The following is a 22,381-nucleotide window of genomic DNA, read 5'->3' as shown; positions in this document are numbered from 1 at the left end:
TTGCAGATGGAATTAACATCAGTCAGCTGATCTTAATATAGAGAAATTATCCTGAATGTTCTGGGGAGGTCCTGTGTAATCCCAAGGGGTCCTAAAACAGGAAGAGGGAGGCAGAAAAGAGGTCGGAGTGGTTTTATGGGAAAGTGGCCATTTCTGGCTTTGAAGATGAAAGGGAGCCAGGAACTTCTAGAATTTGGGGTAAGCAAAGCACTGAATCATCCCTAGAGACTCCCAAAGGGAATACAGCCTGCTGACACCTCGATTTAAACCCAGGAACACCTGTGGCAAATTTCTGATCTCCGGTACCAGAAGAGATGAAATCCGTGTTGTTCTAAGTCACTATATCCAGCAGCATTGGGAAACTAACACAACAGGAGACCACTTTAGGTCTTTTTTTAGTATTACCTTATGCTCATCTAATCATTCCAGATATTCTCATTTTGTCTTCTAAAAAAGGTTATAAGCATTTTTTTAGACAAATTTTCACTCTTGTTGCCCAGGCTGGAGTGCAATGGCACAATCTCAGCTCACTGCAACCTCTGCCTCCCTGGTTCAAGCAATTCTCCTGCCTCAGCCTCCCAAGTAACTGGGATTACAGGCACCCACCACCATGCCTGGCTAATTTTTGCATTTTTAGTAGAGATGGGGTTTTGCCATGTTGTCAAGGCTGGTCTCAAACTCCTGATCTCAGGTGATCCACCTACCTCAGCCTCCCAAAGTCCTGGGATTCCAGCCATGAGCCACTGGGCCCAGCCAGCATTTTTTTGTTTTTAGATAGGGTAAAATTCTGTTGCCCAGGCCGAAGTACAGTGGCACTGCAGCCTCGACCTCCCTTGGCTCAGGTGATCCTCCCACCTCAGCCTCCCACGTAGCTGAGACTATAGGTGGATGCCACCACACCTGGATAATTTTTGTATTTTTTTGTAGAGATGGGGTTTTGCTATGTTGCCCAGGCTGGTCTCAAACTCCTAAAGTCAAGTGATCCACTGGCTTCAGCCTCCCAAAGTTCTAGGATTACAGGCATGAGTCACAAATGCCCAATAAGCATTTTTTGGTCTATTTCTCCAACTAGACACTGACATCTTTAAATGCAGAATCTGTGTTTTGTTCATCTCTGTATCTCTGTGCCTAACACTATACTTGAGATATGAGAGCACCAGGTAAATTGTTCTGAATTGATCATAAATACATGTACGATCCTTGGCTATGGTTAGACTATGATCACTATTATTACCATCTCACGCAGGGCTCACCACGATGTGAGTAAATAAGAATATACTGAATTCTTATTGAATTTCTCCACTAAATAAACAAACCCACTTTGTTTAGGTTCCCTGTATTATGTGACATGCTGATGTGGGGAAACTCTAGTATCTCTGAATTCAGATGGGAAAGACAGACAATAGTGAGATTCAATTGTTCACATTTTGCCAAGTGTATTTTTAATGCTGGGGCAGCTTTCGATTTTCCAATTACCTCTTTACAGTACTGTGCAAGAATATCATTAAATTTCATCATCATTTGTCGATTCACAGCCTCCCGTGAACGGATGTGCTTAAATTTTAAAAGCATGTCAAATGCTGCTTCAGCGGATCGAAGCGTCTTAAAAGATTCGTCAATAAAATTTTTTGCTTCTTTCTCAATAACCTGCAAAAAAAATCAAGAAAACAAGCCTCATGTCCCTGTAATTATCCTGCAAAAACAAAGTGGCAAGAAATGAGAAAAAAAAAATCAGTGGCTTGGGACACATTTCTGCTGCATGTTAATGGAAGCTGGAATCCAATTTAAAGTGGCAGATTGGCTATGCTTATTTCCTGATCTCTCTCCCCAACCAGTTCAAAGGTAAAGGAATTTTTTAAGCATTAACTCTTATAAACAAAAAATAAGGGAGAAGACACAACAACAGAAGAGATAGTTGAGGAATTTTTAGTAGGGAAGTAACTAAGGCAGGCAGTTACAACCTAATGCTGGAAATAGGGGACACAAGTGAGCCCCTGTTTGTTCCTTGAAGAGACTCCAGAAGGCCAAGCATTTGGAGGCTCTGGATCCCAGGAAGCAGGTCAGTGTGCGTGAAGGTGAGGAGCAAACAGGGTATCCCTTTCTAACCCTGCACAGTCAGGCCTCAATCTATTATGCTCAACTATGCAGCTTCAATCCCACCCATCCCCACTCCTTTCTATAAAAGAGTGGAAGGTTAGTTCCAGAAAAATTAACTCAGTGTCAGACTTCAAATACTGGAATCTAGAAATCAATAAAAAATATCTTCCCATTTCCAAAGAAAAGTTATTTTCAACTTTGAATTCTATACCTGTTATTTCAGAATTCATACATACAAGACTCAAAAAATATACGTCCCATGAAACCTTACTTAGGAAGCTACTAAATGTGCTCCAGCAAAACAAAGGAGTAAACAAGGAAAGAGGAAAAAGTGAGATCTAGAAAACAGAAAATCCAACACAGATGAGAGAAGGCAGGAAGTCCTAGGATCCTAGACTGCTTTGTAACAGGCCGAAAAAGCAAACAAGCTAGACTAGAGTAGGACAGTGAGCTCTGGGAGGAAGGCCTCTAGGTAAATAATGGCACTGATATGTTTGAGTACTTAGAGCCTACTATTAATAGGCATGTGGCAGAAGATATTAAAGAAGTTGGGGTAAAAAATTAATAATGGGTACATACATAACCAAGCAAATAAAAAACAAAAGCAATTATTAACTCCAGGAAAACTGAAAGGTTGGCCAAGAAAGATGGTGTAGTCATGATAGACTTCTCAGCTCAGCAATAAACAATATTTGCATAGACATAATGAGTAAACACTAGCCATTAATTTAACTAAAAGCTATGAAGAAGTTGTGTTAGATGACAGAGAGGCAAATGGGATTAGGAATGGGACAGTCCAGTCTACATCTTCTCTGAGAAGCTAACAGAAGTCTAATGGAACAGTCCAGTCTACATCTTCTCTGAGAAGTTAACAGAAGTCTAATGGAACAGTCCAGTCTACATCTTCTCTGAGAAGTTAACAGAAGCCTAATGGGACAGTCCAGTCTACATCTTCTCTGAGAAGTTAACAGAAGTCTAAATTAATAAATCAGGAAATAAACACATCAGCTTCTTCTTTAAAAAATTTGGAGGTTAACAACAAAAGAAACATCTAAAATTGTGGAAAATGACAGCAAGAATGAGGAAGTAGTTAATGGAGCTGTCTTTTCTTATTATGAACCCTTTAGTATCACTTGATTAAGTGACTTTGATGAAAAGTTCAATTTATTTGGGAAGCTGAGGCGGGAGGATGGCTTGAGGCCAGGAATTCAAGACCAAAAGACCAACCAGGGCAACACAGTGAGACCTAATCTCTATTTAAAAATTTTGGCCAGGCACAGTGGCTCACATCTGTAATCCCAGCACTTTGGGAGGCCAAGGCAGGTGGATCACCTGAGGTCGAGAGTTCAAGACCAGCCTGAAAACACAGAAACCCCATCTCTACTAAAAATACAAAATTAGCTGGCCATGGTGGTGCATGCCTGTAATCCCAGCTACACGAGAAACTGAGGAAGGAGAATCACTCAAACTTGGGAGGTAGAGGTTGCGGTGAGCCGAGATCATGCCACTGCACTCCAGCCTGGGAAATAAGAACAAAACTCCACCTCAAAAAATAATTTCTTTTTAATTAACCAGGAACACACTGTGGTCCCAACTAATTGGGAGGCTGAGGTGGAAGATCACTTGAGCCCAGAAGGCCGAGGGTGCAGTGAGCCAGGATCACACCACTGCACTCCAGCCCAGGCAACAGAGTAAGACCATGTCTCTAAAAAATAAAAAATAACAAAAGAAAACCAAAAAAAAGGTTCAACTGAAAAAGGAAGTAACACTGAAAATAGCAGCTGATAATAAATCAGATACAGTTAATATGACAATGTCTGTATAGCCAACTAGAAGGGTGTAAGGTTGTCCATATAAAAAGTTGCTCTGAGGTTACAAAAACTGTGTAAGACATAAATGGGGGTGCTCCTAATTATGCTTCCTACAGAAGTCCGAAAGGTGAGCGTGATGGGTCACTCTTCACATGCTGGGGGAAGTGCAATCTCCTTCTCAGCAGCCGCCCCTCTCTGACAGACTCTGCCCCCCGCGACTACAGGCTATCACCTCCTGTGTCACCTCCTGTGTCGCCTCCTGTGTCACCTCCCTGCTCCCTGTTTTCCCCAGCTCAAAGCAGCCTATGCCGTGGCCAGAAAAACCTTCCTGAAGTATAAACCTTGGTTTTTTCTTTTTTTCATTTTTTTTTTTTTTGAGAGTCTTACTCTGTCCCCCAGGCTGGAGTACAGTGGTGTGATCTCAGCTCACTGCGACCTCAACCTCCCAAGTTCAAGGGATCCTCCCACCTCAGCTCCTGAGTAGCTGGGACTACAAGCAGGAGCCACCGTGCTTGGCTAATTTTAAGTTATTTTATAGAGCTGGGTGTCTCACTAGGTTGCCCAGGCTGGTCTCAAACTCCTGGCTTCAATCGTCTCTCTTTGGCCTCCCAAAGTGCTGGTATAACAGGCATGAGCCGCTACACCTGCCTATAATTCTGACTCATTCCTTGGTCAACCTCCTTTAATGGCTCCCTATTGCCTGCTGAAGTCAGTCCCCTTCCTCAGTCTAGCCCTCCTTGGTCATCACCAATTATTCACCAACCCTCCTTTCCAGCTTGATTTTCCTCTACTACCCGCACGTGTTATGCCAGACTCCTCTGCTGGCTCTGCCTCGGACAATTCCTCTTTTTTTCCTGTCTGTCACCTTTGTTCACACTGTTCCTACCACCTGAAACACCCTCGATGTCTCAGCCTCCTTCCTTGTCCCCATCTCCCCCATCCAAAGCTTCCCCAATCCCAAAGGTTACTTCCAATTGGCTCTCCATGCTCCTAGCCTTCTGACAAAACACAGTTATCAAAACCCACAGGGCACTTTGTGATTCTCTTGCCATATCTGGTTTATTTTTCCCTTGACTCCTAGGTAGGGGAGCTTATACTGGACAAAACAAACTTTGTAGAAATGCTACTGTGTCTAGCTCAACTTAAACGTATCCCTCCTGGAGAGTGGGTGTGGGAACAAAGAAGATGGAGGAACGTTCATTTTTACCTTGTACAATTTTGTATGCTTTTTGGTTTTTACAGTTAATAAGCAGGTATTACTTGTGATTTAAAAAAAAAGACTCTAAGCATCACTAAATAATGCAGCAAATTTAACACAGAAAAAACATGGTGTTGACTCTCAAGATGGAATCAACGGATGTGTCACTTGCCAGAACTTCAATCTTGAATTCATCCATCACGTATTTCCAGAACTGGGAGGACTTGATGCTGAACGGGTCAAAGGTCAGGTTTTCCATGGGGGTGACTAGGCCATCCACCCTGCACAGGACATCATCGATGCGCTTGGGGTCCCCCGTCACTGCCTTTAGTTCTGGACCAAATATGTTATAAAATTCCTCTAAAACCTGTCCAATCAAACAACAATGAGGAGATGACATGTGGGTTTTCCCATGAATATTAGAGCTACAAATGGAGAGCATATCTAGATTGACCTGGGGGCAAGAATCATGCCACACAGCAATCTCCTCCCTGACTAAGCCCTCCCCTCCTATACCCATGGCACACAGGATAAGACCCAGGTCTGCATCTGCCTGCTCCTCCCTGCATTGCAGCCACCCCCGCCCTCCTCCTCCCTTTCTGCCTCAGGGCCTTTGCACTTGCAGTTGAAAGTGCTTCAGAGTGGCTGAGGCGGGCGGATCACTTGAGGCCAGGAGTTCAAGACCAGCTTGGCCAACATGGTGAAACCCCGTCTCTGCTAAAAATACAAAAATTAGCCGGGTGTGGTGGTGCACGCCTATAATCCCAGCTACTTGGGAGGCTGAAGCATGAGAATCACTTGAACGTTGAAGGCAGAGGTTACAGTGAGCCAAAATTGTGCCACTGCATTCCAGCCTGGGTAACAGAGCAGGACTCTGTCTCAAAAATAAAAATAAAAAAAAAAGGTTCGATGATAAAGCACTGAGGTAGTTCTGTGCAGCGTTTCCACTGTTCTGGTAACAATGAAATACTCAGGCACGCAGTAGCTATGGTGATTCCACAAAGAAGTTAAATTTGGGGTTTGTTTGTTCGTTCGCTTGTTTTGAGACAGAGACTCGCTCCGTCGCTCAGGCTGGAGTGCCATGGCACAACCACTGCTCACTGTGACCTCCATCTCCCTGGGCTCAAGCAATTCTCCTGCCTCAGCTCCCCAAGCAGCTGGGATTACAGGCGCGCACCACCAAGCCCAGCTAATGTTCGTATTTTTTATAGCCGGATCTTGCTATGTTGCCCAGGCTGGTCTCAAATTCCTGGGCTCAAGGGACCCTCCCACCCCAGCCTCACAAGGTGCTGGGATTACAGGTGTGGGCCATCAGGCCTAGCCCGGTTGAGTTCTTTTCACAGCATGTTTTTTTCCTGCCCTTGAGCACCGGGCATCGCCTCCTTCTCTCATGCCGGGCACTGCTACACCACAGCCAGCCCTGGTTTGCCCTCACTGTGGTCCCTCTAGCAGCAAGACATGTGAGTGCCCAGCACACCCTGAGTTTTCCATGAAGTATTTAGAATGAAGGGGTAGGCAGACGTTAAGGAGACAAGGGCTGTGGCTAACTCAATCAGCAACTAAGCACTTTGTCCATCCATGGAGCTCCGGGCAGACTGGGCCTGGCTTAGGGAGAGCGTGAAGCGACGTCTCAGACTGGCCTCTGAGGGATTGCAGCGTTTAAGGGGAAGGCAGAGGCGGGGAACTTTGCAAAAGACATGGAGGAAGATTGGCCAAAGAGGTCAAAGGAAAGCCAAAAGACAGGGAGAGGGGAGCATGTCAGGGAAAGCAACGAAAACTCGCAAAGCTCTGGTATACTCTGGTACATTCTGGCACATTCTAGCATATTCTGTATGTTCTTCCGTTGAAGGGCCTCTCCCTGCCAGGCCTTTACTGACGCCCAGCTCCTGTCTGACACAGAGCGGGGCACTGTCAAAAGCCAGCTGCCTTCCAGGCGGCAAATTCTGGGGCCTCCCCGGCCCCTACCTGCAGAACGTCGCAGAGGTCCTGGCAGATGGCGGCCATGTAATCCGTCCTCTCGAACAGCCGCTTCCGGTCAAACTCCCACCGCGCTTCCCTCCCGGACGCCTCGATCTTGGCCCGGGTGTCGAAATAGGCCTTTTTCCACAGCTTGAGAGTGTTCCTAGCGTCCGAGGTTTTGTTTTGGGCACTCGCCCGACTTTCTCTGCGAAGCCAAGAGAGGCCATGATGGGAGGAGGGCGGAGAGCCGCTGACCTGGAAACTCTGGCCCAGGCGCCCCCCTGGTTTCACGGCCTCATCGGAACAGGCGAGGGCGGCTGCCCGGCCCCACGTGCAAGGGCGGGAGTCCCAAGCTGCGGCTGGCCGAGGTCTCCAGAGCGGCCGCCACTCAGCGCGCAGGGCCGAGGCCACCTGGTGACCTCGCTGTCTGCCCCAGAAGGGGCAGGAGGCCGTGGCCCCTGGACAGGGGTCACCAGAGGCAGCTGCAACACCTGCACAGGACAATGCCTCCACTTCGGTACCTATTCACCTATGCAGTTAGATAGAGATGGAGATCTACCTGTACAGATAGATGCAGATAGAGATACATAGACAGACAGACAAATAGATTAGATAGATAGGTAGGTAGGTAGGTAGGTAGGTAGGTAGGTAGGTAGATAGATAGATAGATAGATAGATAGATAGATATAGATAGATAGGTAGAGATGGAGATCTACCTATCTAGATAGAGATACAGATAAAGATACATAGATACATAAACACATATATACATAGAGATGGAGATCCAGCTATACAGATAGAGGCAGATAGAGATACATAGACAGACAGACAGACAGATAGATTAGATAGATAGAGATAGGTAGATAGATAGAGATGGAGATCTACCTATACAGATAGATACAGATAGAGATACATAGACAGACAGATAGATTAGATAGATAGCCATAGATAGATAGATAGATAGATAGATAGGTAGATAGATAGAGATGGAGATCTACCTATACAGATAGATGCAGATAGAGATACATAGACAGATAGATTAGATAGATAGCTATAGATAGATAGGTAGAGATGGAGATCGCCTATCTAGATAGATACAGATATAGATAGATATAAATATCTACATACAGATATTTATCTATATAAATAGATGTAGATATCTAGAGATAGTGTATGATTCCATTCATATGCTATCTATATAGACATAGATACCTCTCTGTATAGATGGATAGACACAGATATCTATCTATCTGTATATAGATATAGATTTTTATCTAGCTACATAAGATAGATCTAGATAGATATTTAGATATAGACATATAGATTTTTTTTTTTTTTTGAGACAGAGTCTTGCTCTGTCACCCAGGCTGGAGTGCAGTAGTGCAATCTCGGCTCACTGCAACCTCCACCTCCTAGGTTCAAGCGATTCTCCTGCCTCAGCCTCCTGAGTGGCTGGGATTACAAGTGCCCAACCACCATGCTAATTTTTTAGTATTTTTAGTTGAGATGGGATTTCACTATGTTAGCCAGGATGGTCTTGAACTCCAGACCTCAAGTGATCTACCCAACTTGGCCCCAAAGTGCTGGGATTACAGGCATGAGCCACCACGCCTGGCCTCACCTATATAGACTTTTTTTTTTTTTTTTTGAGACAGAGTCTCATTCTGTCTCCCAGGCTTGAGTGCAGTGGCGTGATCTCGGCTCACTGCAACCTCTGTGTCCCAGATGCAAGCGATTCTCCTGCCTCAGCCTCCTGAGTAGCTGGGACTACAGGCAAGCACCACCATGCCTGGCTAATTTTTGTATTTTTTAGTAGAGATGTGGTTTTACCATACTGGCCAGGCTGGTCTCAAACTCCTTACCTCGTGATCCTCCCACCTTGTAGATAATTTTTAAGAAAGTGAAAAAAGTTATCTGCCTCTCTTAGCATCTTCTGTCATCCCCTACACCCTCAAAGGTGGTTCCACCTCAGCCTCAGCCTCTCCAAGTACAACTGGGGAAGAAAGTTCCAATTAAAACAATATTTCATACATATATATGTATGTATATATACACACACACATATATATATATACACATATACACACACATATGTACACAAAACGAAATATATCTCCATACAATGGAATATGATTTAGCCATAAAAAGGAAAGAAGTCCTGATCCATGCTACAACGTGGATGAAGCTTGAAAACAGGATGCTTTGCCGGGCGTGGTGGCTCACGCCTGTAATCCAAGCACTTTGGAGGCCAAGTCGGGTGGATCACCTGAGGTCAGGAGTTCAAGACCAGCCTGACCAACATGGTGAAAGCCCATCTTAAAAAAAAAAGATTAAAAAAAAAAAAGAAAGAAAGAAAGAAAATGTGATGCTGAGTGAAAGAAGCCAGACTTGAAAGTCACATGGTGTCTGATTCCGTTCATATGCAAAAGACCCCACACTGTATGGTTCCCATGACTAGGGCAATTGGGGAGGTGGGGAGTGACTGCTAAAAGGCACATGTTTTCTTTTGAGGGATGAAGGAAATGTTCTAATATCGATAGTGGTGATGGCTGCACAATTCTGTGAATATACTAAAAGCCAGTGAATTATAATTTTTTGTTTTGAGAGAGAGTCTCGCTCTGTCGCCCAGCCTGGAGTATAATGGTGTGGATCGCCACTCACTGCAGCCTCCGCCTCCCAGGTTCAAGCAATTCTCCTGCGTCAGCCTCCCATGAAGCTGTGATTACGGGCATGCACCACCATGCCTGGCTAATTTTTGTATTTTTAGTAGAGATAGGGTTTCACCATGTTGGCCAGGCTGGTCTCAAACTCCTGGCCTCAAGGAATCCGCCCGCCTCAGCCTCCCAAAGTGCTGGGATTACAGACGTGAGCCACCATGCCTAGCCATAAGGGCCAGTGAATTGTATATTTTAAGTGCGAGAATTGTATATGAATTATAACTCAATAGAGCTGTTTAAGATCTAAAAAGTTGAAAAGTGAAACAAAACAAAAATGAATGCTGTGGCTTCTTACTTGAACAAAGTCCGCAGGTTGACCACTCGGCAGACTCGCTCGGCAATTTCCCAGGCGATGCGCTCCATGAGCGGAATCATCCTCTCGTCTCTGTTGTAGTGTCGGGAGATGATCCACACCATCCGCAGGGCACTCATCATGGAGGGGATGGTATCCAGGACCACGTTGAAGCCAGACCCGTGCGTTATGTTCTGACCAAGAGAGGAGAGAGCCACGAAAGAGCCTTTAGCGTTGGGGTCCAAATAGTTTCATAAAACAGTAAGCGGGCAAGAAGTTTCACTCTTTTTTTTCGAGACCAACTCTATTGCCCAGGCTGGAGTACAATGGCACAATCATGGCTTACTGCAGCCTCAACCCCACTCCAGACTCAAGTGATCCTCCCACCTCAGCCTCTCAAGTAAGCTGAGAATACAGGCATGTACCACTATGCCTGGCTAATTTTTTATTTTCATTTTTGTAAAGATGGGGTCACACTGTGTTGCCCAGGTGGGCAGACTTTTTTTAATCTCTTATAAATTACTACTAACTCAAATAGATAATGGGCAAAAGATTAAAATAGACATTTCACCAACAATATGAAATTGACAATAAGCACATTAAGTACGTAAAAAGTTGTTCAGTCTCACTAGTTATTAAAGAAATGCAAATTAAACCACAATGGCTATTGTCAGAAAGACAGAATAACAAGAGATGGAGAGGATACGGAAAAACTGGAACCTTGAGAATGTAAAATGGTACAGCCGCTTTGGAAAACGGTCTAGAAGTTCCTCAAAAGATTAAACAGTTACCATATGACCCAGCTATTCCACTCACGTGATGCATAATACACAATTAAAAACATACATCCGCACAAATCCTTGCACATGAATGTTCGTAGCAGCATTCTTCATAATAGCAAAAATGCAGAAACAACTCAAATGCCCACCAACTGATGAATGGAGAAACGAAATGCGGTCTATCCATGCTGTGGAATATGATTCTGCCATAGAAAGGAATGAGGCACTCACACACTCCCTGCTACTACACAGATGAACCTTGAAAACATGATGCTGAGTGAAAGAGACCAGACACAGGATCCGTCCTGCATGACGGTCCCTAGAGTAGTCAGATCTATAGAGACAGAAAGGAGAACAGAAGTTACCAGGGACTTAGGGTACAGAGGAAGGGGAAGTTAGTGTTTAATGCACACAGAATTCCAGTTTGGAAAGATGAAACTGTTTTGGAAATAGTGTAATGGACACACAGCATTGTGTATGTATTTAGTGTCAGTAGTGGTTAAAATGATAATATCATGTCCTATCTTTTTTTTTTTTTTTTTTTGAGACGGAGTCTTGCTCTGTCACCCAGGCTAAAGTGCAATGGTGCGATCTCGGCTCACTGCAACCTCCGCCTCCCAGGTTCAAGGCGATTCTTCTGCCTCAGCCTCCCGAGTAGTTGAGATTACAGGCACCCACCACCACACACAGCTAATTTTTTGTAGTTTTAGTAGAGATAGGGTTTCAATATGTTGGCCAGGCTGGTCTTGAACACCTGACCTCGTGATCCACCTGCCTCGGCCTTCCAAAGTGCTAGGATTACAGGCATGAGCCACCACATCCGGCCATCATGTCTATTTTATCACAATATTTAAAATACTGCCTATTTTTTTGAGACAGGGTCTTGTTATGTTGCCCAGGCTGTGCAGTAGCACAATCTTGGCTCACTGCAACCTCCACCTCCCAGGCTCAAGCAATCCTTCCACCTCAGCCTCCTGAGTAGCTGGGACTACAGGTGCATACCACCATACCTGGCTAATTTTTGTATTTTTTGGAGAGATAGGATTTCACCATGTTGGCCAGGATGGTCTCGAACTCCCGAGCTCAAGTGATCTGCCCACCTCAGCCTCCCAAAGTGCTGGGATTACAGGCGCGAGCCACTGCTCCTGGCCAAATGCTGAATATCTTTAAAAGGGAAATTAAATCATATGAAAATTCTTTGACAGAGCTGACTTTGCAAGGCACAGCACACCCAGCGTACCTTGAAATAACGCTCCACGGTGGAGAGAAAGCGCACATTGTCTGAGGCCTCCGTGTGGAATTTGAATAACTCGGTGAACACTGGCTGCAGGTTAGCCACAAGCATGGAGTCGGATTCCCTGATCACATCCAAGACTTTTCTGACTATTGGAAGCTTTGTTTGTTCATACAGCGCACTTAAGGTTGCACTTCTTTCCCTCCAGAATTCAATTTCAGCCAGAGGACCTTTACCCTGAGAGGTGACATGAATACAGAAAGAATGCTCATCGTTGGTGTGGAGCAGGCACTTATGGTGGCTTCTCCAGCATCCATTCCTTTCTGTCTCACTGCTCCAATCCTTCAGGGTCTTCAGGGGTGGGCTCTTGACCCAGGGTGGTCCAATCAGAGTGAATCTCAGGGCTCCAGCTGGGAATGTGAGAAACACACTCTACCTTTCTCTGGACAATATGATGTGCAGATGTGAGGCCAGAAACTGCTGCAAGGAAGCCAGCCTGAGGAAGGCAGCTCCCCAGCCCCTAGAGAAGAGGCTGGAACTGAGAGATTCAGAAAGAAACATAGCCAGAGCCCTGATCAAACTGGACCTGAAGCTAGATCTGCCTCTGGAATTTTCCATTATGTGAGCCAAGGAATTTGCTTTCTTATTTGATCAAACTGAGCTGGGTTTCCTGTTTTTGACAGCCCAAGCTTCCTGACTGATCTAAAATGTTATCTTTATCGATCCAGGCAGTAACCTGGTAGCACGTTAATGTCAAAAAGCCCAGAAATGATATTTTGGGTGTGTTTACTTTGATGGCTTAAGGAAGTAATAAAACAGTAAGAAAAGATGCCAGATGATGCAGACCCCAGATTCCTGGCTCTTTCCCAACATAGTAAGTGTGACCTGGATCGGGGCTCTGGGAAAGGTCTGCACAAACTACCTGAGGGGTCTTCTTTAATTGGGCCTCAACCGCTGTGGATATCTGACTCAGCCAGTTTATCACACACTGCTCCAAGATTTCAACGGTTTCCGGGTCCGCTGCCAGGTCGGACACCTCTCCCTCTACACTGATGGTCGGCATTTCTAACTTGATCTCACCTAGGAAAAGAAAAGCAATCAGTCAGTCAGTCGTTCAGGAAAAGTGACTACAAACAAAAACATTCAAGTTCACCGGCTGGGCCTTCTCTCAGTCTTCATCAGTACAATCAGGTCTGGTACATCCCCTGTCCTGAGAATATCTGTAGCTCATTCTCCTTCATTAGAATTTAATTCAAACATTCTAGATAATTGTTCCAGTGCTAAGCTTAATCAAAATGATTTGGTTATTTAAGATGTTCCTGAGTTTACAACCTAGCAACTTCAATTTTTTAAAACTTGAACAAAGAACCAGCTGATATTTTAGATAACCACCAGCATGAAACAGTCAAAGGTAAATTGGGGGGAAATGACATCAGAGGAAATTGAGATCATGTAAAGAAAAGAACAGACCAGGCACAATGGCTCACACCTGTAATCCTAGCACTTTGGGAAGTCAAGGCAGGCAGATCACTTGCAGTCAAGAGTTCGAGACCAGCCTGGCCAGTGTGGCAAAACCCCATCTCTACTAAAAATACAAAAATTAGCTGGGCTTGGTGGTGTGTGCCTGTAGTCCCAGGTACTTGGGAGGCTAAGGTGGGAGGACTGCCTGAGCCCCAAGAAGGTCGAGACTGCAGTGAGCTGTGTTTGTGCTACTGCACTCCAGCCTGGGTGGCAGAGTGAGACCTTGTCTAAAAGAAGAAAAAGAAAGAAAAGAAAAGGAGAATAATTTCCAAAAAGAAAGCCCAACTCTTTGTCTCAGAGGTTTGAGACAATATGGCATCCATCAAACAAGAACAGGATGCTATGAAAAAAAATACAATCAGAGAATAAGAGGTCTTAAAAATTAAAAATATAATAGCCGATATGACTGTCAATCAAAGGTTGGTTATATAGAAGTTGAGAACACTCCAGGAAAGTAGAATCCAAAGATAAAAAGATGAAAAATACAAGAGAAAAGGTAAGAAATAGGATCTCTAGACATCCATCCAGCAGGAATTTCAGCAAGAAAAAACAAATAGTGGAGGAAAATGTCAAGAGAATCTTTCAGTCTTTGGACTGAAAACACCTACTGTTTAAAACATGAATGGAAAAAGGACCACACAACGGCCCATCCTCCTAACATCAAAACACGAGGGATGACCAGATATTCTTAAAAGCTTACGTAAAGGCGGGGGCGGGGGAGAAAAATTAGAAGAACATTCAGTTGCTCATCACTGGATGTTGACTACTAGAAAACAATGAAGAGAAATGTATTCAAAATTCTGTGCTAAGCCAGGCACAGTGGCTCACACCAGTAATCCCAGCACTTTGGGAGGCCAAGGCAGGCAGATCACTTGAAGTCAGAAGTTTAAGACCAGTGTGGCCAACATGGTAAAACCCTGTTTCTACTAAAAATACAAAAATTAGCTGTGTTTAGTGGAACACACCTGTAATCCCAGCTATTCAGGATGCTGAGGCAAGAGAATCCCTTGAACCCGGGAGGCAGAGGTTACAGTGAGCCAAGATCTCACCACTGCACTCCAGCCTGGGCAACAGAGTGAGACCCCATCTCTACACACACAAAAAAGTGTTATAAAAGTTAGGTGTGGTGGCACACACTTGTAATCCCAGCTATGATAAATTAATCATTCTTAACTAAAAAGGAGGAAAATGAAATCTTACCTTCCAGTTGCTGCATGGTTCTTTGAATATGACTCGCGAATTTCTGCACATTCATTAAAAATTCATCCCGTATTAATTGAATACTGTGATATTCTGCTGCCTCCCCGGGCAGGGGCTGCGGTTCTGGTTCATGCTCAGAGGAATGAAAGCCTTCTGCAGATATGAGTCCCACAGTTGTACTCATCCGGTGCTGACTGAAGGATAACGCTGGCAAAAAAACCTGAAATGCCCATTTTAGGAAATAAATCATATGACATCATTTTCAATAATTCATGTTCTTAAATTACCTCTGGTTTTGAATATTCTTGTCTATCGAGTTACAAATGTGCAAAGCAAAAACCACTCAAACCCAGAGCACAGACCTGAAGACGAGAGTAATTACATTTGACTTAAAGTGATCCAGGGGTACCAATTTTAACCAAGCCTGAGACGACTACCCCGAAAACAGTACTGTGTTTCTGAATACCACCAGTAACCAAGAAGTTACAAACTGTGGCACAGGGGGCCGGCTGCGGTGGCTCACACCTGTAATCCCAGCACTTTGGGAGGCCAAGGCAGGTGGGTCACCTGAGGTCAGGAGCTTGAGACCAGCCTGGCCAACATGGTGAAACCCCATCTCTACTAAAAATACAAAAATTAGCCTGGCATGGTGGCACATACCTGTGGTCCAAGCTACTCGGGAGGCTGAAAATAAGAATCGTTTGAACCCAGGAGGCAGCGGTTGCAGTGAGCCGAGATTGCACCACTGCACTCCAGCCTGGGCACGAGAGCAAGACCCTGTCAGAAAGAGAAAGAGAGAGGGCAAGGGAGGAAAGAAGGAAAGAAGGAAAGGAGAGAGAAAGAGGGGGGAGGGAGAGAGGGAGGGAGAGAGAGAGGGAGGGAGCGACGGAGTGAGGAACTGTGGCATGGCACAGGGAGGTAAGAAACTGCGTGTTAACCCATCAGCTCAAGGCCATCTTGTTCTTGTCAATGAAGTTCTTGAGAACATAGTGTGTTTGAAATGTAGCTAGAGACAGAAGCGTACATTTCTGAAGTCACTTGACTACAATTACAAAACAACTGACCCCCCACCCCACATACAAAGTGATCTATAACAATGCCTGGGGGTTGATTGAGTTGGTTGACTGAATTCTGGTTTCATTTTTTAGTTTTGCCTATACTTCTTAAAATTTTGATGCATCTTTTAAGACTCTTTGAATCTACCTGTATTTCCTGCAACTTATTAAAGAACCTAGAATGCTGGATTTGTAGAGCTGCCCAATTCAAATTTGCTGACTACACACTCATCGTGCAGCTGAAGCTCCTCTGGGATCTATATTTCCTGCAAATTAGCAGCTGGGACAAGAGACTTGACCAGAATATGACTGGCGTTTCTTCCATCAGGAGACAATTAATGCTTGGTTTCTAGGTGTTCTCTCTCTCTCTCTCCCTCCCCTCGCCATCTCCCCCTCCCTCCCCCCTTCTCTGTCTCTCTCTGCCTGCAAAATTGAAGTGTTCTAAAATAGTCTAAACCGTCTGTTTATTAGCTGAGATGCAGATATAAACTGACGCCTCTCAGAGCTCCTACTAGATGATCTTGCACATTTCACATGGGGAAGGCGACATAAACACTTGACTCCTCTTCATTTGCCCAGTTTTCAAAATAGTACAGTGGTTCCCTATCATCTTCCAGAAGTGACCCATTGGGACTTTTAAAGATCATTATAAACTCATGGATTGGAAAGGCTGGGCATGGTGGCTTATGCCTGTAATCCCAGCACTTTGAGAGGCCAACGCAGGAAAATCTCTTGAGCCCAGGAGTTTGAGACCAGCCGGGGCAGCACAGAGAGACCCCGTCTCTACAATTAAAAAAATAATTAGCCAGGCTTAGTGGTGCACACCTGTAGTTTCAGCTACTCCTGAGGCCGAGATGGGAGGATCGCTTGAACCCGGGTTTGGGTCTGCAGGGAGATGTGACTATGCCACTGTGCCACAGCCTGGGCAACAGAGTAAAAACGTGTCTCACAAAAAACTTCACCAATGCATTTGAATATATATATATATATATAATATATATCTATATGTTTTTTTTTAGATGGAGTCTCGCTGTGTCATCCAGGCTGGCGTTTAGTGGCACAATCTCAGCTCACTGCAACCTCCACCTCCCAGGTTCAAGCCAATTCTCCTGCCTTAGCCTCCCAAGTAGCTAGGACTACAGGTGTGCACCACCATTCCCGGCTAGTTTCTGTACTTTTAGTAGAGGTGGGGTTTCACCATATTGGTCAGGCTGGTCTCAAAGTCCTGACCTCAGGTGATCCACCTGCCTCAGCCTCCCAAAGTGCTGGGATTATAGGCGTGGGCCAACACATCCAGCCGTATTTGAAGATATTTTGTATGTTTCAATCCACTGCAATTTTATCCTTACTGAAGATCAAAATGTCCCATGTGTGGTTGGCATGAGCCTCTTCAGGTTGAACCCTGTGTCCTTAGACATAACTCTAAGAATTAGACTACAACCACTAATAATTAATTATACATCATGTTTTGATGTTATTTTATGTTTCATTTTCTTTTTTTTTTTTTTTTTTTTGAGACGGAGTTTCACTCTTGTTACCCAGGCTGGAGTGCAATGGCACGATCTCGGCTCACCGCAACCTCCGCCTCCTGGGTTCAGGCAATTCTCCTGCCTCAGCCTCCTGAGTAGCTGGGACTACAGGCACGCGCCACCATGCCCAGCTAATTTTTTGTAGTTTTAGTAGAGACGGGGTTTCACCATGTTGACCAGGATGGTCTCGATCTCTTGACCTCGTGATCCACCCGCCTCGGCCTCCCAAAGTGCCGGGATTACAGGCTTGAGCCACCGCGCCCGGCCCATGTTTCATTTTCTTAGAGACAGGGTATCGCTCTGTCACCCAGGCTGTAGTGCAGTGGCATGATCAGCACGCACTGCAACCTTAAACTCCTGGGTCCAAGGGATCCTCCCACCTAAGCCTCCAGAGTACCTGGGACTACAGGCACCCACCACCATGCCCAGCAGACTTTTCTTTTTCTTTTTGATAGAGATAGGGTTGATGTTATTTAAGAATGAAAAGTTCAGTTTGCATACGAAGGTAGCCAACGTGGCCAGGTGTGCTGGTTCATGCCTGCAATCCCAGAATTCTGGGAGGCTGAGGTGGGCAGATCACGTGAGCCCAGGAGTGTGAGGCCAGCCTGGGAAACATAGTGAGACACTGTCTCTAAAAATAAATACAAAAATCAGCAGGCATTGTGGCGTCCCCCTGGCTCATTTTTAGTGCCCCTCCCAGCTACTCAGGAGGCTGGGGTGGGAGGATCGTTTAAGCCAGGGAGGTCAAGGCTGCAGATAACCATACTTGTGCCACTGTACTCCAGCCTGGGTGGCAGAATGAGACCCTGTCTCAAAAATAAATAAATAAGAAAGTAGCCAATGTTCTTGGGTCCGCCAGTGTCACACTAGGAAAAGACATCATCTCGATGAAAGAGAACATCTTTGGGTAGAATGTTCCCATGTGCGGACAGCTCAGTGGGGAGGGTCGCAGGGCCTAACTCACAGGTGACTCGTACTCAGCGAGGCCTCGTCTGCTCCCACTCCTGGGACTGCTCACGTGGAATCACCCGTGGCCAAGGCCTCCAGCTCCTCTCTGCCCGTGTCTTCCCGACCTCCAGCAGCAGCACGTGGCACAGCGAGCCCCTCCCTTCTTCGATGAAGCATCACCTTCTCTTGGCTTCCGGGTCACCCCTGTCCTAACTTTCCCCTCCCCACATCTCTTCCATCTCTACTGCCTCTCTTGGTTGTTCCACCGCGTCCCTTGGTTTTACACCATCTCTGTGCTGATAGCGCCCATATTTTAAAGCATCCCTCTGGTTGGCATGTGGAGAATGTAGCGTAGCGGGTAAGCACAGAAACTGGGGGGACTTTTCAGAGGCTACTGCATTAGTCCAAACAAAAGGGGCTATGGTGGTGGTTTGTGCTGTTTCGTCCGAATCTTCTCAGTGATGTCCTCCTGGCCACCCTATCTAACATTGCAAAAGCCCCACCTCTCCCACCCATTGACCTTCCCTAGCCCCCTTGCTGCCTTTTCCTTTCCCATCTGGCTTCATTTTTCTCCCCAACTCTTGTTGCTGTCTGACACATTATGTATTTTCTCATTGATCTTGTTTCATGTACATCTTCCCACCTGGAATGAAAGCTCCACAAGGCGGAGACCTTGTCTCAGTTGTTCACTGCTGTAAAATACAGTAGGTGCTCAATGAATATTTGCTAGATTGATGCCCTGAGTTCCCTGCCGAGTTCCAGACTTACACATCCTCCTTCACACCTTGACTTGAATGTCAAAGAGGCCACCTATGCTCAACAGGCAAAATACAGCACCTGAATTTCCCTCCACATCTGTTTCTCCCCAGCCCCCATCTCAATAATGACCTCACCATCCTCCCAGTTGCTCAGGCCCAAATCCTAAGAGTCATTCTTTTTAAAATAATTTTTAGAGATGGGGTCTTGCTCTACCACCCAGGCTGTTCTCAAACTCCTAGCCTCAAGCGATCCTCCTGCCTCACCCTCCCAAAGTGCTGGGACTAAGAGGGCTTTTGTATACTCTCTCCTTGTGATGCTGTTCAAAGCCTCCAGATCCCAGTCATTAGCAAGTCCCATGGCCTGATCCCCAGGACATTCCAGACACCGCTCCTCCCTCCCTCCCCTGACTGGAGCCTAAATAACCATCGCCCTTGATATGGTTTGGCTGTGTCCCCACCCAAATCTCATCTTGAATTGTAGTTTCCATAATCCCCACTTGTCATGGAAGGGACCTGGTGGGAGGTAATTGAATCATGGGGGCAGTGACCCCCATACCACTGTTCTTGTGATGGTGAGTGAGTTCTCACGCGATCTGATGGTTTTATAAGGGTCTTTTCACTCTTTGCTCACCACTTCTCCTTCCTGCCATCACATGAAGAAGGATGTGTTTGCTTCCCCTTCCGCCATGATTCTTAGTTTCCTGAGGCCTCCGCAGCCATGCAGAACTGTGACTCAATTAACTCTCTTTCCTTTATAAATTGCGGGTCGTTCTTTACAGAGCATGAACGTGGACTAATACAGCCCTCCACCTGGGCTCTTCCAGGGCTTTCTATTTGATTTTTCCTTGCCCTCCACCCCAGCAAAATGCTTTCCCACAATAGCCAGAGGTAAAATGCAAACCAGATCCTTTTGTTCTGCTTAAGCCTGCCTTGGTTTCTAGCCCTCCCTCCAGCCACACTGGCCAGCCTCCTGCTATTGGGTGCTCCTACCTCAGGGCCTTTGCACCTGCGGTTCTCTCTGCCCAGCATGCTCTTCCTCCACATCCTATCGTGTCTGATGCCTTGGCCTCATTTGGGTCTCAGTTAAATATCACCTCCTCCTTCCTTCCCTAGTATATTTCCCTAATAACTTATCATTCTTGAAAAAAGCCTGCTGATGAGTTTTTCATTTTTTTGTTCTATAAAACTCAGGCTCGCCATGGTGGCTCATGGTAGCTCATGCCAGCACTTTGGGAGGCTGAGGCAGGCAGATTGCTTGAGCCCAGGAGACCAGCGTGGGCAACATGGTGAGATCCTGTCTCTACAAAAAATACAAAAATGAGCCAGGCATGGTGGTGTATGCCTGTAATCTCAGCCACTCAGGAGGCTGAGGCAGGAGGATTGCTTGAGAGCTGAGGCTGCAATGAGCCGTGATTGTGCCACTGCACTCCAGACTGGATGGCAGACAGAGACCCTGTCTCAAAAAATAATATACATAAAAAAGAAAGCTCAGACATCACATCCTCGGCAAAGCCCATCCTCACCATGCCCTCTGCACACACATGCAGTGCACATGGCCCACTTCTGCCTCATTATCAGGGTTTATTTTCCTCGTGCCACTTGTCACGCCGGTATCTTCTTGTAGATGTGCTTGTGTGCCATGTCCTTCCCCTGCATATGCTCCTAGGGAGCAGGGCTACTGCCTCTCCTGTCCGCTGCTTGATCCTCGGTGCCCGTGACAGCACCTGCAACAGAAAAGCTGCCCACCACCTACCTGTAGAATAAACAAACCGCATGACCTCAACTTTAGAAATACTAGAATTTCTTCCTTTCTCCACGTTTACCTGACATATAATATCCTTCAGAAAATGGAGCACATCAGCGTTTATAATTCCATATTCCAGTGTTTCCGGCATAATTTCCATAGCTTCCTTCATGTCGGTAGCTTCAGAGATTGCCTCTAAATAAGAACAGATGCAGAATGTAAGGTCAGTAGGAGAAAGCAGCCAACAGTTCACATTTCCAAGAGAACAGGAATTTTTTCCTTCTTCCCAAGTTGCTACAAAAAATGTCCTGGTTACAGGTTCAGAATACCCCCTATTTGTGTTCGAACAAACCTGGGGGCCCACGAGAAGCTGAAACGGATATCGACGCACTGCGGTTCATGCATTAGTATGAACAGCACACAAGAGCTGCACGCATTTGCTGACCTGCTTGGAATATCTAAAGCCGGCCAAAACCAGAAAATATTTGGGTTTTCTAGAAATGTTGGCCGGATTCCTTGCTGCTGTGGACTGGATGACCCCAAAATGCACATGCTGAAGCTTAAATCCCCACGGTGAAGGTATTAGAAGGTAGGGCCGTTGGTAGGTGATTAGGTCATGAGGGTAGAGTCTCACGATGGGATTGGTGTCCCTGCAGGAAGAGACAGGAGAGCTTGCTTTCTCTCTCTCTCTCTACTGTCCACCATGAGAGGATGGGAGAAGGTGCCATCTGTGAACCAGAAATGGCCCTCTCCAGACGCCAGATCTGCCGTGCTTTGGTTTGGACTTCCCAGCCTCCAGAGCTGTGAGACACAGATGTTTGCGGGTGAAGGCCCCCAGCCTATGGAAATGTGTTACAACCATCCAAGCTGGCTGAGGCACAGGTTTTGCCTATCTTCACTCGCCAGCAAGTCTTCCTCAATTCACTGCCAAAGCACCTTTCGAGTCATGGGTTGTTTGAAAAGACCTACTTGGTAACATCTACCCTTACAACAAACAAGGTTTTATTTAATATGTATTTACTTTACCCGGCCAAAAAATCAATCACCATGGTAAATGCTTTAAAGGGGACTTGGACTCTTCCCTTGATCTAACTGGGAAACAAAACACACCCACCGAAGCCATTATTTCACACGTTCAGTCTTCACGCCTTCTCCAAACACGTGCGCTGTCACTGGTTGAATGCATTTCTTTATATCTAACACTTCTTTACTGGAAATTAGCTTTAAGAAGACTACATTAAGGCCGGGCACTGTGGCTCAAGCCTGTAATCCCAGCACTTTGGGAGGCCGAGGCAGGTGGATCATGAGGTCAAGAGATGGAGACCATCCTGGTCAACATGGTGAAACCCCGTCTCTACTAAAAATACAAAAAAAAATCAGCTGGGCATGGTGGTGCGTGCCTGTAATCCCAGCGACTCAGGAGGCTGGGGCAGGAGAATTGCCTGAACCCAGGAGGCGGAGGTTGCGGTGAGCCGAGATCGCGCCATTGCAATCCAGCCTGGGTAACAAGAGCGAAACTCCGTCTCAAAAAAAAAAAAA

At 45.8% G+C, this 22,381-nt stretch overlaps 1 protein-coding gene across 2 annotated transcripts in view; it reads right to left on the bottom strand.

Moving 5' to 3' along the window:
* The window catches only part of DNAH10 (dynein axonemal heavy chain 10), a 174,981-nt gene that overhangs the window by 142,453 nt on the left and 10,147 nt on the right, over positions 1–22,381 (bottom strand). Inside the window, exons 5-12 of one of the 2 annotated variants that reach the window (XM_032243719.1) lie at positions 20,922–21,037; positions 14,809–15,028; positions 13,010–13,167; positions 12,094–12,324; positions 10,078–10,268; positions 7,072–7,270; positions 5,279–5,473; positions 1,477–1,647 (exon numbers count right to left, since the gene is read on the bottom strand). In XM_032243719.1, the coding sequence (XP_032099610.1) occupies positions 1,477–1,647; positions 5,279–5,473; positions 7,072–7,270; positions 10,078–10,268; positions 12,094–12,324; positions 13,010–13,167; positions 14,809–15,028; positions 20,922–21,037 (1,481 nt within the window). Of the gene's footprint in view, positions 1–1,476; positions 2,084–5,278; positions 5,474–7,071; positions 7,271–10,077; positions 10,269–12,093; positions 12,325–13,009; positions 13,168–14,808; positions 15,029–20,921; positions 21,038–22,381 lie in introns of those variants that run through there. The other variant, XM_032243716.1, reaches the window with a different exon arrangement.

This window comes from Sapajus apella, unplaced genomic scaffold, assembly GCF_009761245.1.
Source record: "Sapajus apella isolate SASKATOON/1434 unplaced genomic scaffold, GSC_monkey_1.0 scaffold2, whole genome shotgun sequence".
Classification (NCBI taxonomy): Eukaryota; Metazoa; Chordata; class Mammalia; order Primates; family Cebidae; genus Sapajus; species Sapajus apella.
The sequence above is the reverse complement of the archived record's forward strand: the minus strand, read 5'-3'. Positions and strand labels throughout refer to the sequence as shown.